We start from the raw sequence: 17,283 nt of genomic DNA on the forward strand, positions 1-17,283 counted from the left end.
TGATGAGTTTCCCTGTCTAAACATGTCTGATACTTCACACACAGTGCTGATAATGAAACATAAATGGAGCTCAAAGCACAGCTCAGCCTCAGGGTCAGACGTGAGACCACAACAGCTTTCAAAGAACTAACATGACACACACCTCTCTCTATCACTCCCTCCTCTCTCCATCATGCATCAAACCACTCCTGAACATGCAGTTTCATCTGAAACAGGTTCACTAGAGTCCAGTTTGTTGTTCACCCAACCCTGAGACTGACGTCAAGACTGACCTGCATCAACCAACAGAACTCTGGCTAATTTGTAATGAGTCGCCTGACTTATTTACATTTGATTCCATATATGGCTCACAGGATGCTTTTGTAAAGTTTTATGTTCACTTACAGTCAAAAGAACTCATCCACTTATCCATGTGTTGGACATTGGGAGGGACCTTTTTAGAGGGGCTTTTTTCTATATTTAAAAGACTGGTCTTTTTATTTAAAGTAATTATATAATTAAATTATTTAAATGGATTATAGGTATAAAGAGAATTAATTAAGAACAAGAATAAGATTTTTAAAAAAGATTTTGTAATCAGATTTAATTGTTTATGCTCTAAATGGAGAAATGCTTCTTGTCTCATTACATTCAATTATGAATGATATTAATCACATATATGACAGCCTGTGTTGTGATTGGCAGCACTCGGCGCCTGGTCGGGAAATGTCATGCCCCTGCGAGCTTCAGTGTAAATATTGCATCAAAATCAAATCAATTCGATTGAGTAAATACTCTAAGTTCGTCTGCCTTGGGAAAGCTAGCCTGTCTCTGACATAGAGATAACACTCGTTGCCTTCTCTAGTGCAGCTCAACCAGGTATCATCTCATTTGTCGATATATGTGATATCACAAATCCCGGAAAATATGCGTTGTAGTGCAAACGAGTCGTTCGTTGTAGTTTTTGAAAAGTGATTTCTGTTAAATAAAACATCTCATTTTGAATTGGACTTTGAGCTTTGTAAATTTGCTGATTATTTTTTTATGCTCAACCAGCAACATTACAGACTACCTAAAGCTGAAATATTAAAAAGCATAAGAGCACCCCTTTAAGTGCTGCACTGGAATTACTTTGCTGTTAAACAGATAGGCCTATAAATATTACTTTTAATATTACTTTTTATTAAATACTGGGGTGGTTTTTAATTGGGGGTGACTATTTGCAAATGTAAAATTAAAATTCAACTTTTAAAAAATGGTCAAATATTGTCAAATATCAAACTGGGCATTATAATTTCATCATTAAAAGTGTAATGACAAAAAAAGTATAACTTTGAATTTTTTTTGTTAAAATATTGAAAATTACATTGGGGAGACTATTTTACCATTAAAAGTGTAAAGATAACAAATATAGCTTTAAAACATTTTGTCAAATATTGGCAAATATTAAATATTGGGGGCAACAATATGGCCATCAATGTATCTTTCAAAACTTCTTATCAAATATCGTCAAATATCAAATATTAGAGGGCAATGTAGCCATTAAAAATGTAAAAGTAAAACATAATTTCCAAAACTTTTGTCAGATATTGGGGGTAGCAATCTGGCCATCAAAAATTTAAAACTAACTTAAAATGTTGTCAAATAATGCCAGATATCAAACTGGGGTGGACATTTTGGTCATATCTTATTATTGGTGGAGACTTGTCCCCCTCAGTGTCTATGGTGGTTATTGCCCTGCTTCTTTTCTTCCTCTTCCTCTTCCTAAATAGTAAAGTCTTCAAAACTATGAAGTAGCACAAGCTGAAGTATATGAAAACATAGGCAATGAAACAGTTTTGTGATAAAGGGCTGTCTCGGAAATCTGTTATGAAATTGGGATTAAAATTTAATTAGCCTATCTTCTATAAATATGCAGGTTAGGAAGGCAGGATTCTGTCCGGAGTTCATGGACAGTGCTTTAATATCCACTACATATTACAAGTGAACTGTTTGTCAAAGGCCGTTGAGCTACTCATAAAGGAATTTCAATTGCTGTGTTCCTCCCCTTTTAACATCCCTAATGTTCCTTCTTTTCTGCCAGCTTTGATGTGAAAAAGACTTTAAGTGACAAAGGTGAAGTGGGGTCAGGTGAACTGATCCATGTGTGTTTTGTCTTGAGTGGTCTACTGTATTTTAAAGATCGCTAAGTCAAGCATTAATATTAATATTGCTCAGATTTACAGGTAAGGATGAACTATATGTGTTGAAGAACCCTAGCTGCAATACCTGCCTCACTAATTAGTCAAACCCACATTATTTAGCCATTAGTGGGTTGTGCATCCCAAAAAGTACCAGAAGAAGGAGAGACCAAGACTGAAAACAGCTGCTGGGAAAACTAGGCTGGGATGTAACAGACACGAAAGGTACCTCAAATCAAGCAGCTTGTTGAGAAGAGGTGTGGTTGAATGATTATTTAAGTGATCTGGACTTGCTATTTCTTCACAGTGGATAATTAAACCAAACTATTTTATATTTTGACTTCCTGTTCCTGTTGCCACTGCCACATGGTTTGGAGATCAGTTAATCTTAATTCTTAGTTTACAATTTTTAGTTTTTAAAAAATGTCATTTAATTGTTATATCGTAAACTTAATTTTACATTTTTAATCCTTAATCACAACTATTTAATTTAAATCTCAAACTCTAAATTTAATTAGAAAAAAGTCATGCCATTATCTTTAGCTATCCCTGCTTGCGCTTCAAACCCCTGAACCAACTGAAATGGAGCTTAAGCAAATTGTATGAAAAGATAATATGAATCACACCAATTCATTATATATAGGAATATTAAGAAATAACATATGTAACTAATGGGAACGTTAAAAAAACATTATTAGAACTTTTTTTTGCCAGCTGGGGAGCTGCTCGGCTGAAATGAACTTCATAATTGATAAACTTACTGTTTATTGAACTGAACTGACTCACTCACTAACTGAATTGAGCTATTGACTTTTCAGAGCTGCTTTACAGCATAGTTTGAATTTGTCTCATATTTGATGAAGTTTACATTATTGATTCTTTCCCTGTTTATTACTGTGAAGCTGCTTTGAAACAATCTGTATTGTATAAAGCGCTACATAAAATTGACTTTACTTAAAAGTAATACTTAAAATTAATTGTTTGCACTTCAAAATGTGTTATAAATATGTAAAAATACAATGATACATCGCAAATAATTTATCTTGCATAAAAAAGGAATAATTAAGAAAGTAGTTGTTTGCTGTGTAACAACGTTTTTTTTTTTTTCACTTACATGTTGGTAAGGAGAGTTTTGAGTGCAGATCAGCAAAGGTCAACAAGAAAAAAAAAATTAAAGTGAGACTGAGAACCAGATCAGGGCATAGAGAGGGACTCCACCCAGAGGCAGAAAATAAAACAGAGAGAGAGAGAGAGAGAGAGAGAGAGAGAGAGAGGGAGGAGGTTTATGAAGCAATGAAATACTGAGATTAGGACCGCAGGAAATCTCTCTCTCTCTCTGTCTGCCTTTCTCTCAGCCTCTGTACCTCCTTCTGAGCCCCTCCTCTCATGTTGACATGGTTTCATTTGAATGTCTCTCTAAATACAGCGCTTTTGCCCCTTGAGCTCTCAGTTGTAGTTGTGATCTGTTAACATGCTGACCCTGCAGGTGACAGGTGAAGTAACTGCTGCTTTGTGGACGCCTCTGTGCACCTGAGCCAACGGGAAGAAGAGAGGAAAAGCACAGGCTTGTGGATGTTCAGGACTTTGATTACAGCTTCCAGACTCGTTTGACCTGCTTGTTAATGATTAACATTTAAGTGGATGAGGAAGGACTTTCCTGAGAAGAAATACAGAAGAACATGAATTTTCATTTAGTTTGTATTGTGTATTGAAACAAGTGGCTGCTATTTGCATGTGTTTGTGATTTTTTTTTTTAAAGAAATCACTTTAAGTAGCTAATTGCTCATTGGTGTTGAAATTAAAATTAAACAATGGTGGACAGAACCTATTCTGGACAGTCAAAGGAGCAAAGAAAACAGAACATAAAGGCATCTTGACCAGCAGTCAGCTTTATGAATTTCATGTTTTGGACATTTTTGTGGCCAATCAAGAGTTTGTAAGGACATTTTTTATAAGCAAATCAACAACTAATGGAAGGACAGCATAACTTTGTGCCATCATCTTGGCTACTTGCACTGCAGCTGTTACTGCTGCTTCTGCCACTGACAGAGAGTGTGACCGTAGTACCATGGAAACCCTGTACAGGTGAGATACCACACATAACCCTGCTTATTTGCTCTCTAATCACCAGTATTTTCAGTGGAGTAGCTGAATAATATTGATTTGCCTTCTGTTCGATGTATGACAACAAACTGTTAATCTTTAAAGCACTGGTAGCCTACTACAATCTGTTTATCTCTCTATCAGCAGACACTAAGAAAAAGTGGTTTCCTAAGTAATAAAATCCTTCAGATTAGATAAAGTCCAGATTGTAAAGATCTTGAATGAAACTGTAAATCCTCAATCTGAGTGTGTATTGTATGTATAGAAAGGCAGTTCTTCAGCTATGGATACTAATTACCTTCATGTCATTCACAACGGTGGTGAAAATTATTATGGTAGTTGTATTTGAAATATTTGTAAATTAAAATGTCAAACTCTTTTGTTTGAAAATGATGAGAAACTTTAATAGCTAGAATTTTATTTATACTAATCACACCTAATTAGATGATATCTTTACACTCTTCACATAATTATTAAATTATGGGTCAGATTGTTTGTGTCTCTCTTTTCTCTCGAGGATTTTTTTCACTGACATGTTTGTGAATTTATTTCACTGACAGAAACTGTTGACTTACCAACATTCTTCAAAATATCTTTTGTGTTTGGAACAACTTGATGGTAACTAAATGATGACAGAAATTCATTTTTCGGGTGAACTATCCCTTTAATAGAAGAAATGAATGCTTTCTAATTTGTGAAATCTGTGCCACACAAATGTTTTCACTATGAAAGATGGGCAGCTTCAAAAGACTGGTGGTGAATCCATGTTGTCATGCTGATTCACGGCTTGGTCTCTACAATGGAAAAATGTAAAACTCTTCCCAAACCCGGTGACATCCCTGGGGCTTAAATTCTTTCGTTTTCATACCACGAAGGCAATTACATTAGATATTGATGCAAAAGAAATGAGAAAATGAAAAATGCTAATATGAAAAAGAGTTTACCAGAAGATTACCAAAGTAAATTCCTTAAGTGGTATTTTAAAATATTGCTTTTGTATGTCAAGAGCAAACCATCTAAATGGTCCATAATTAGGGCAATGAGCGCAGCTGAAGGACTGTTATTACAATAGAAGCTGTAAATACCACAATAATGTGGATGAACCAAAGAATGTTGAGAATGTTTAGAGAATTGCAGTCCTGTCACTGAACATCTATAGATGACATCTCTTTGTCATCAGTGTGTGTGTCCTCTTTTGAAGCATTCTAAACATTTATATCTAGTTTGGAAAGTATTCAAGAAAGTAAAATATATATGAGAACATCAGTTGATGGGAAAGGAGTTGGGATTCGAACTCGGGACGCCCGTAGCACAATGGCGCTGTAGGTCCGTGCAATGCCCTCAAGGCTATCGGTGCCGACAATTACACGTTTTGAAACCATGCCATTGTATAATGACATTAAATCAAATTTAAGGGATTTGTAAATTCCGTGAACCTGGGAGAGCTGATAAATATTCTGTCTCCCCCTCTTTCCTCTGTATATTTTGCATTGAAGGCAATTTGCATACTTTGTGAGATAAACTATATCAAGAGCTATTCCCATCTGCAGATGCAAAAATAAATTGGCCACCAAAGGTATTCTGATTCATAAGCCACATGAATGGATTCCATAGCCTTCCTGTAGCTTAAACTGATAGCAATGCCAAAGTCATGGGAAAGCAAGAAGTGATAAAATGTGTACCTTAAATGCAATGTAAGTCACTAAATAAATGTAAAAAAAAAAAAACGCCTGCCAAACACATAAATGTAAATAGCATTACATAATGTATAAAATCTAATGCTATTTATTTTAAAGAATGATGGCACATTGTATTAAAACATACAACTATGGTCAAAATGAATGCAAAATAATTTTGGACACTTACTGGTTGTCAAACTTGATGGAATTAAGGTAGTCTGCAATACCTGGAGAAATCCATCCATTAGTGTTCCCATTTTGAATGGCAGACAAACTCAGAAATATCAGAAATATGCAAACTTCTTGCTCCCATCATCGCTGATGGCCACTCAATTCTAGGCACAGAAGTTTTAGAGTCAATCACCTGAGAAATAAAGTCATAATTACAACCACAAGGAAAATAATGTCCTGACAATGCTGATTGTTTGGAGGGGCTAACTGGACCATGTGCTAATGCTAAACCTTGTTTCTGGCATGGGGTCCTCAGTTTCATGTTTCCTCAACTCCTCTCTTTAATCTTCTCCTCTCCCTCTCCAGATCTCCGTCCAGTGGACCTGTTGTCTCGGGTGCTGCCCCATAACGGAGAGGCTCTGTCTGGGGTCCGTATAGTGCAGGAGGGAGGCGCTCGTGGTGTCCAGTTCTTCAGTCCTACGCAGGCACTCACCTTTCCATCCTCTCAGCTTTTCATTAACTGCCCTCTCTTCCCTGCAGAATTCTCCATAGTGGCCACTGTAAAAGTGTCTCACACCAGAATGAAGGTATGCTAATAATGACTTCTAATGCACAGATCGGCAAAGGGTCAGATGCTCGTGTCCAGGTCAACTTTTAAATAAATCTCAAAATTTGTAAACTGTAAATTTGTTATTTTAGAAAAGATATTTTACTCCAAACTGAAGCAGGGTTGCACTCTGGTGCATTGTAGTCATGTGATCATTTCACTAGGACTCAAATCTTCCGTTATCTTTTGAGATAAGACATGCAGCAAAAAAGAAAAAAAAGTTTATACATTAGTGCTGTCAAACAATTAATCATGATTAATCATATCCAAAATAAAAGTTTTTGATTATATAATATATGTGTGTGTACTGTGTATATTTATTATGTATACATAAATACACACACATACAGTGTATTTACATGTATATATTTATATTTATATAATTTATATTATATATAAATATATTTAATATAGAAATATAAAAATTTTCTTTAATATGTACATGCAGCATGTGTGTATTTATATATGGATAATAAATATATATACACACACACATATATTATGTTAACAATAAGTTTTATTTTGGATGTGATGAATCGCTATTAATTGTTTGACAGCACTAATATATATATATTTCAATTTTGTTTGATTTTTTGTTACATGAAAGATATTTTGGTAAATGATGATTTAAACTTAATATATTTTCAGTTTCAAAAGTATATTTCATTGAGCTTCACTGTTTACGAAATATAGTTATAATATAATATAATAATATTATAATAAAAATATATTTTTTTGACGTATGGGTCTTCAAAATATATTCTTTTATATTTCATAATGAAAGTCAATGGGAAGCGAAATGTTTTGGTTATCAACAATCTTCAGAATATATTCTTTTATGTGAATCAGAAGAAAGAAAGTCATGCAAGTTTAAAACGGCATGAGGGGGAGTAAATGATGACAGAATTTTCATTTTTGGGAGGACTATTTCTTCAAATACTTCATTTTATTTATTTAAAAATATCACATCAATGATATTTTGAATAAGCCAAATAAAAGACAACCAAAACCTAAACTCAAATATTTCCTGTCTGTATGAACTCAATCTGTGCTTGCTGTTTTTCAGAAGAATGAGTACTTGTTCGCTGTGGTGAAGGAGGATGTCGATCAACTCCTGCTTGGCATGCGTTTCTCTAAAGAGAAAGTGCATCTCATCTATCAGGGCTCAATGGGGAGGGAGCGTCTCAGCTTTAAAAGAATCCGCCTGGCGGACAACCACTGGCACAGCTTGGTGTTAGCCGTCAGCGGTCACCATGCCACCCTCACCCTGGACTGCGGCATCCCACTGGAACTGTGAGTCTGTGACGGTAGTAGAAAGACCCCACAAGATATAGGCATAAAGATGACCTCAGAGCTAAATTTTGTTTTTTGCTTACAATTTCTTGGCCAAAACATGCACATACTCTTGCACTCTCGAATTTTTGAACAATCAGATACAAATTAAATGCAAATTTCATTTTATTACATAGTCGTATTAAACAGTGAAGCAGGATCTTTCCAAACCACAAAAATACATTCAGAAACAAAATATAATGTTGGATCTCAAAGTTGAGATCTGTGAGTAATGTACTTTCCCTGATGGGTTTCAGGGTCCATAAACAGCCATTTCCCTCTGATCTCAGCACTGATGGCTCTAGATTCCACATTGGAAGTCGAAGGAAGTGGAAAGGCCTGTTCTCTGTAAGCGTTGGATTCTGATATTGCTATTTAATTTGCATTATTTAAAATATATTAGCATACACACAAACATACCTGTTGGTAAGATGATGAACTGTCTTCTTTCTTAAGGGTTTACTGCGGCAGCTCGTCCTTTTGCCTGGATCAGATGCGACGCCACGTGTTTGTCCCTCTTTCGAACCATCATTGGTTGAGCTTTCTATCCCTACAATCCTGTCAAACATGCCAGTGAAATCCCAACTGAATGACGTCCTGCTTCCACCATACGGTAAAACTAAAAAATTGACTAGAACACAATTAAATTTTCAACAATTATTAAGGTTGCCATCAATGAATAGCGTCTTAATTTTGGTCTGTTTGGCACACAAAGACATTATAAAATTATTTGATATAAAATTATATTATATTATTAAAAGAATAACTGATATCATTTAAAAAGCCTGTGTTCTATGATAATATATACACATACAGGGGCATAATAAAAATTAAAACCGAGATACTTAAAAGAAAAAAAAGCTATTTAAACATACAGTGCATCCAGAAAATATTCACAGCACTTCACTTGTTCCATTTTTTATGTTAAAGCCTTATTCCAAAATGGATTAAATTCATTATTTTCCTCTAAATCAAACAATATCCCATAATGACAACATGAAAGAAGTGTTCAAAATCACATGTACATAAGTATTCACAGCCTTTGCTCAATACTTTGTTGAAGCACCTTTGGCACTAATTAGATCCTCAAGTCTTTTTGAGTATGAAACTACAAACTTGGCAAACCTATTTTTGGGCAGTTTCTCTCATTCTTCATTGCAGGACCTCTCAAGCTATATCAGCTTGGATGGGGATTGTAGGTGCACAGCCATTTTCAGATCTCTCCAGAGATGTTCAAGAGGGTTTAAGTCTGGGCTTTGGCTGGGCCACTCAAGGACATTCACTGAGTGGTCTGTAGCCATTCCTTTTTTTTTTATCTTGGCTGTGTGCTTAGGCTCCTTGTCCTGATGAACTGTCGCCCCAGTCTGAGGTCCAGGTTTTCTTCAAGGATGTCTCTGTACATTGCTGTATTCATCTTTCCCTCGATCCTGACTAGTCTCCCAGTTCCTCCTGCTGAAAAACATCCCCAGAGCATGATGCTGCCACCACTATGCTTCACTAGGGATGGTATTAGCCAGGTGATGAGCAGTGCCTGGTTTCCCCCAGACCTGACGCTTGCCATTCAGGCCAAAAAGCTCAGTCTTTGTTTCATCAAGTCTGAGAGTCCTTCAGGTGCCTTTAGGCAAGCTCCAGGTGGCCTGTCATGTGTCTTTTACTGTGTGGTTTTTAGCAAACCCCAGGTATTCATTTGAGTTTTGATTGGTGGAGTGCTGCAGAGATGGTTGTTCTTCTGGAAGGTTCTCCTCTCTACACAGAGTTCTTGGTCACCTCCCTGACTAAGGCCCTTCTTTACTTTCTGGATGCACTGTATCAGCCTAGCCAATGCTAACACTCAGTTACACTGAACCATTAAAAAAAAATGATTGTGTCATGACTGGAGCCATGGACAACATTTTGAAGAAAAGAACAGATCTGTGGTGTGAAAGACCACACTGATGACACATCGCCCATGGTCGGATTGAGTTATGGTCCCAAACTAAACATCTGATACTTGTTTCGCTCTGAAAAGGAAAACAGAGGTTCTGCCGCTTGCAGTGAGAGCTGTCAGTGACTGAGTGGGTGTGGGTTTACGCTGGCACACATCTTGGGCATGGCAAACAATGCTGTGTTTATATCACTTGTATTGACAATTTAAATTAGCTAATGGCAGCTTTGATCTAGATTACATACCTTGGTTAATACTTTAACACCCTCACAGTCGGAGCTGACTAGACAGATTGTTTCACTTGTGATGAAATGCTGAAACACTCGTTTCATATCCATATTCTTTTGATGAGGTATATCCATTACAAATAGTCATCCGATTTCATTAACATATCAAAAAATGTATTTGAATAATCCATTAATCACAGATTTCATCAAATGCAATATATTTGAATGTCATTCAAAAAGAAATATTACTTTAATGTAAACATATTTGCTCTGTATGTTTGCATTTTTATTTTAGAGACGGAAGTCCGTGTGACTCTAGGGTCTAAACCAGCATGCACTTCGGCAGAGCAGGGACAACTCTGGTTTGACACTCTTAAAAGAGGCCTTTTCTTATGTGATGGTGCATACTGGCACTCTATGCTGCAAGGTAGGAAACTAAAGATGACTTTTTGATTATTATTTTAGGTTTAAAACAAACCGTTTCATTTTTACTTTATAATTATGACCTGTCAAGTCAATTTCATGATTATAGTTTGATACACACACACACACACACACACACACACACACACACACACACACACACACACACACACACACACGTATATATATTTTTTTCCCAATGCTATATAGTATATTTGGCTTTACATGAGTGTACTGTATGTATCCAAATAAAGTTAGATTTTTTTTTATATATACATACTATATCAATACATAGAGGTCTATGATAGAGTTTTTCCAAAGTCTAAACAATCATGCAACAGAGATTTGTGTCCGGCATTTTATTTTAGAAAATCATGTTCCATTTACATTTAACATGCCATATTTAAATCCCATATGTTATAATTATTCACTACCATAAGCATAATGGATCAGTTCCTTTACCAAGATGTGCTGTGAAAGTGCTAAAGATATCAGAGAGTAATACAATGGTATTTTATGATTACCAGAAAAAACCCTGGGGATGCTTTTTTGACACCTTTTTGTTTGTGTTATGTCAGCTGAAGTCTCAGCAGCTCTAATTAATGCTATTCAATCTACAGAGAAAGACAGACTAGACTATGTAGATGATTACCAGGACCTCTACACCACCTCAGAGACGCTGGACATTGAGCTCTTCCAGATTCCCTCTGTTGGGCTGTTTGCAGCTATGGCTCATCGGGCCAACAAACCAGGTTCTGCCATCTACCTCTGGAACCATGGCCAATTCCAGCTCTACCAGAACATCAGCACCTTTAAGGCCCAGGCATGGAAGCAGTTTACTATAGGGAGGAAGGTGAGAAAAGACAATAATGTTTTCAAAGTCTAAAATTTTCAAGTGGTACAGCTGGCAGCGAATATAGAGTTTAGACACATATAATACATGTAAGACATATAATACATTAATTAAGACAAACAAGTACAAAAATATCAACATCAATTTTAACTAAGAGATTGAAACTGTAAAAGATGTGTATTCAAGTCACATTTTTCACTCTCATTCTTCATTATTTTTTACTTTTTTAAAAACTAAAATAATTGCAAACAGGCAAAGGTTGTACAGACAGCAGTGATTGGCACTTCATTAGGAAAGAATTAGGCCTGAGGTGAAATGTTAAGGGAGACTTACAGTCAGGAATGAGGTAAGGGGCAGGTAAGAACTGAGACTGGGTTTAGAGATACACTCGTGGTTCAGTACCATAAGTGTGATCTGCATGTTTTCCACTCAGTCATGCACAGAGCCACAGAGAACAGACTTTACACTACACTGCAGGAGACAGGTGTGTTTTGATGTGGTATTTCTTACACTCAGTACAAACGTATGCAATAACTTTAAATCACTAGTGGAGTCAATCACAGAAATTAATTTAAAGTCTGATGCTTTCCCTTCCCCGAATGAATCATTTATACACATCTGTCTGTCTGCAGTGGAATGGTTTAGTCTTAATTATATCACACAGATCTTGAATTATAAAGAATAGGAAGTAATAAAAGTTCTTTGTTGAAACCTGCAGCCCTTTACGACTATTATCATCATCATTATATCACAGAGTTTGTATTTGTATCAGTTAAAACATCACTAAACTCTTCGCCTGATTGAAATTATGACTCATACTAGCCAGTATATCTTCCACCTGATCTTCACACGGTTCTAAATTTAGCGAGCTGGATTCATGATAGCCAAATGACGGGCTGACTGATAAGTGTAACTCTATCTCTGTTTGTCTGTATCAGGCTCATTTATCACTGTGTGTGTTGTATGTGTGCCAGATGTTCTTGGCGGTGTCGAACTCCGTGGGCCCAGTGGACGGAGAGCGAGAGCTGTCTGTGATCTATCGGTGGAGTAATAAGAGGCTGAAGTTTGTGCGTTATCAGACCCTGGAGACGCACAGCGCTCGTGACTGGGAGGCCTTTCATATTAATAATGAAGCTTTTTTAGCTGTGGCTAATCACCGAACAGGTTTGTTCAACAATGGCTGAACCAAGTGATTCCCTGGTGCCTACTAGGCTTATACATAACTGCCCTGAAATACTGCTAAATGCTTCTCAGTTCACCCCACATCATAAACATTTGCTTCAAAATTAAGGTTCATTCTCACTGTCATGTCTTTCCTAGCCCATATGACTCCCTTTTATCTGTGTATCAAAAAATGACGCATCATCATTATATTTGAAGATATTTTTGCTATACAATGAAAGAATATTGTACAGTATGGAAGCCTGTTCCATCACAGAATTAAAAAAAAATTTAACTGCACATTTTAATCTCACAATTCTGATTTTTTTCTCACAATTTTGAGTCATAAGTGTGAGATACAAACTCTGACCTCTGAATACTGGCTTACTATCTCGCAATTCCACATTTAAATCTCGCAATTCTGCATTTATATATCACATCTTTTCTGAATTCTAAGTTTACATCTCACAATTCTTTGGAAGCCCATTTCTGCCATGGAAAAAACAAATAAATTAAATAATAAAAGTAACTGCAACTTTTAGTCTCACAATTATGACTATTTTCTCAATTCAGATTATATATTTTATTACTCTGATTTTTTTTTCCCACAATTCTGAATTGCAAGATATAAACTATAAACTATAAACAATTTCATTTTTTATAGAATTGTGAGATATTGTAACGCAATTCTGAGAAGAAAAGTCTGAATTTTGAGTTTAAGAAGTCACAATTACCTTTCTTTATTTTTATGGTGGAATAAAAAACATAATTGCGAGATGCAAACTCAGATTTCTGAGGGAAGAAAGTCAAGATTTGAAAAAATTGATATATAAAAAAATTGCGAGTTTGGAGCCACTGAAGCAGTTCAGTTGACGGTATCAGCTTTTCATTTTGTCACTGCCCTAAAAATAGGTGCCATTTGTTACATTTATTATCATTTCAAACCCTTACCTTATGTTCCTGTCATCCCTTTCAGAGACTGGCAATCACAACATTGACAGCGTTGTTTATAAGTGGAACCCTGGCACTAAGACATTTGAGGTAAACCAAACCATCTCGACATCAGGAGCTTATGACTGGGAGTTTTTCACTGTAGGGCCCTACCACTTCCTAGCAGTGGCCAATGCATTTGACGGTACCTCCACCCAAACAGATTCATCTATCTACATATGGCTTAATGGAGCCTTTCAGCTTTTTCAGACCATAAGGGTGAGTTTAGAAAGCATTTCATTTCAAAATGCCTGTGACTGATGCAACATTCTGGAACTTTCTGATAGCTTAAAATCAAATGGATCATTCTGAAACTTGATGATCATTTAGAACTTGTTGCTTTGAGTGGAAACACTGGTGTACATGAGGTACATTTCTCTCCTGAGTTGCACATTAAGAAATATATTACAGGTAAATAAAGTGGAGAATCATGACACGTGCATGAAAAAAGATGAATGATGGACTTATGTAGGTGTTTCCCATTGCAACATGTTTTTTTTTTTTTTTTATTTACCTGACACCTGTTCTCCCAGAATCACCTTGGGGCATCTGTAGTATAGCTGGGGTTGTTTAAGTATAGGGTGAACAGAAGCTTTAACCGTCGTAAAAGACCCTGAACTGCTGCTGAAGAGATTTATTGCTTGAAATCCTGTTGTCAAAAACTTTTTATTCTTCACTGCAAATGATTTTACTAGATATATAATATATTTTTACTTAATCAAAAGGAAAAATAAGATATAGAAAATGTCTGTTCGTGTTTACTGGGCTTAGAAAGGTGATTTCTGATCAATAACACTTATAGTAAAGGAACAATTCTTTTTTCTATTAAATCAAAGAAAGCTTAGGCACATATTGTTGGAGCCGCACCAACTGCTTTTTTTTTTTTTTTTGAATACAACTGAATTAGATGGTAAAACTCCAAAATCAAAAAAATTCCAAGCCTTAAAATTAATAAAAGTAGTATTAACGATTTGATGTTCAAATTGATAATATAAGTCACAATCCATTTTCTTTGTATGGAAAATTGCAGCTTGGAAAAATCTTTTTTGTTTCACAGAGAAAATAAATTTGGAGTAATAAGGGCAGAATTTATTTTACTGAATATAAAAAAATGACTAAAACCAGCAATCGGAAGTCAGATGAAAAAGTAATGGCTCCTTTCATTCAAGTCTATAAAAATGTTACAATATTTTTTTTTGTCTTTGTTGAATTTTCTCTAAATCACAAGTACATGTCAACAGACTTAACAAGGCAGACTCACCGCTTGTGATGTTGTCAGCCGTTTCAGAAGGGAATTTCCCTGTGTGCAGATGTGTTTTACAGGGGGAAAGAAACAGAACAAGAAGAGTTTTTTGTTAATATCAAGTGTTTAGATGATGTTACACTATAATTAAATTCTTGAGATCTTACCATCTAACAAAATCAAAGTCATACATCACAGTGATGTGATATGGATCTCGTGAAGTTGTGGATGCAGTCAGTGTTAATTCGGCAGGACTGCGTTTCCCATAAATGTGTCTTAACCTGGTATAGAAATACCTCTGAGGTTTAACTTCTACTTATCAGAAATAGTGTAAGCAGGCTTTTACCTCGACCTTTTATACAATTTAAAGGCAATGATAAAAGCCATGGCAGCAGGAATGCTTTTGAAGATGTATTGTTATTACCAAACCAAATCTATTTTTTTTTTCTCAAACTATATTTGCTCATGTCTCTAGACATTTGGAGCTACAGACTGGGAGATGTTTCAGATTGGAAACAGAGTCTTCCTAGCTCTTGCTAATGGACACATGCTGTGTGAGAGAGGACCAAGCCTCTATACCATCAACTCAACTATATATGAACTTGATATGACAACCAAGATGTTCCTCAAGTTCCAAGACATTGTAACATACAGGTAAAGCCTGAACAATAAAGATCTGAAAATCAATTCTCCACATCTTTTGACTTGGTTTCCTCTTGAATGACAGTGCGGTGGACTGGGAATTCTTTTCGGTTGGAGATGAGCATTTCTTAGTCGTAGCCAACTCTTATGATGGATCGTCTTACTCTTTGAACAGCGTTATATACAGGTAATGATTGAAAGGTGTTGGGTGTGAGGTGGTAGTTTATTGGTTTTGGAGAGCTATTGTTTTTGGTTTTGTTTCCCAGGGTACACATGTTAGGTAAAAAATGTTAGCCTGAATGCACTGTAAGTCGCTTTGGATAAAAGCGTCTGCTAAATGCGTAAATGAAAGCTCAAACATTATACACAGATCATAACTCATGACTTAAGAGATAAGTTAACCTATAAATTTCACGTAATTGTTCATGGTGTTGCTTTATAAAACAACAGTTTTCTGATATACAACAACTAGGCCTATAGCCAGGATAAGACTAGGATCTGTAAATGATTTTTAATAGTTATTTTCTCAAATATTATCATAATATGGAAACCCATTTCCACATTGGAATAAAAAAAAAAAAAAAAAAACTTTTTTTTTTCTCACAGTATACATCTCACAATTTAGAAATAACAGTTCTCAAATAAATAAATGCATAATAAATACAAATAAAAATAAATAAATATCTCACAATTCTGGCTTTTCCCCTGATAATTCTGAGAAAAAAAAATGTCCAAAAAGAAATATACAGCCAGAACTGCAACAAAAAAAGAAAGAGAAAAAAAAGGATTGGAAGATAAAAAAAGTGACCTTTTTATTTCTTTTTTTATTGTGTGAAGGAAATGGGCTTCTATAGGATATGATTACAGTACATCAGTGCTATAAACTATAAATGGATATTGAAGCAAATGAAGATAGATTTCCTTTCAGTATCATTGTTTTTGTCTCTCACAGATGGCAGGGATATGAGGGCTTTGTTCCTGTCCATCGGTTACCCACTATTGGATGCAGTGACTGGGAGTTCTTTACCTCAGCTGAGGGTTCATACCTGATGTACTCCAGTGCCAAAGCACCTCTCTCCAAAGTCTTCAAGCTGAGGATCCACTGAGGGCACAAACAATTAGCTTATTTTTATCATATGCCACAGAAGTTGAATCGTTCTCTTCTTCTCTTGACTTACGAACCGCTAACACTTTGATGAGAAACCCTTTAATGTCAGAGAAGTCAATCAAGCTGAAAGTGGTGGATTATGGAGTTTGATACTTCCTGAAAACTACCTCATCTGTGTAAAAAGGACTGTCAAGACGCAAGATAAACTTTCAGTGGTGAACCTCACAAATGTGACCTTAAATCACTGTTAATATGGCATTGTGGGAAAGACTATTCTGTTTCAAGAAGTCAACATCTGCACATTGGACATCCTGTGAACACAGAAAGTAAAATGAGGGCACAGAACATTTAGGCTCTGTGTAACTTTTATTTACAACACATACTTTCCATAAATAGGGTACAATCATTTGTGGAACTTGCATACAATGTTTAGCTAATTAATATTATATCAATAATGCAAAATAATGTTCTAAATAATATTATTTATATGTATTTTACCCTTTTGTTCTTTGCACTACAATAAACTGATCTTACGTTATAGCTGTTTCATCAGTGTTCACGTTTCAAGATTTAACATTTATGTGTGATATGTTAATTTTGTAGGCCTATAGGCCGCTTGTGTATAACAACAGCTTTATTATATAAATATGTAATCTTTAAA

The 17,283-nt window shown here is 35.6% G+C and overlaps 1 protein-coding gene across 1 annotated transcript; it reads left to right on the forward strand.

The window, feature by feature from the left end:
• The first annotated feature begins 3,420 nt into the window (after positions 1–3,420).
• LOC109052875 (thrombospondin-type laminin G domain and EAR repeat-containing protein-like) lies at positions 3,421–17,131 on the forward strand. Its single transcript, XM_042725487.1, has 12 exons — positions 3,421–4,244; positions 6,479–6,699; positions 7,786–8,012; positions 8,309–8,399; positions 8,508–8,664; positions 10,498–10,629; positions 11,246–11,478; positions 12,453–12,642; positions 13,616–13,848; positions 15,348–15,526; positions 15,600–15,701; positions 16,467–17,131. The coding sequence occupies exons 1-12, from the start codon at positions 4,130–4,132 to the stop codon at positions 16,618–16,620; spliced, it is 2,034 nt and encodes a 677-aa protein (XP_042581421.1). The 5' UTR covers positions 3,421–4,129; the 3' UTR covers positions 16,621–17,131.
• The last annotated feature ends 152 nt before the right edge of the window (positions 17,132–17,283 follow it).

Source organism: Cyprinus carpio, chromosome B6, assembly GCF_018340385.1.
Source record: "Cyprinus carpio isolate SPL01 chromosome B6, ASM1834038v1, whole genome shotgun sequence".
Classification (NCBI taxonomy): domain Eukaryota; kingdom Metazoa; phylum Chordata; class Actinopteri; order Cypriniformes; family Cyprinidae; genus Cyprinus; species Cyprinus carpio.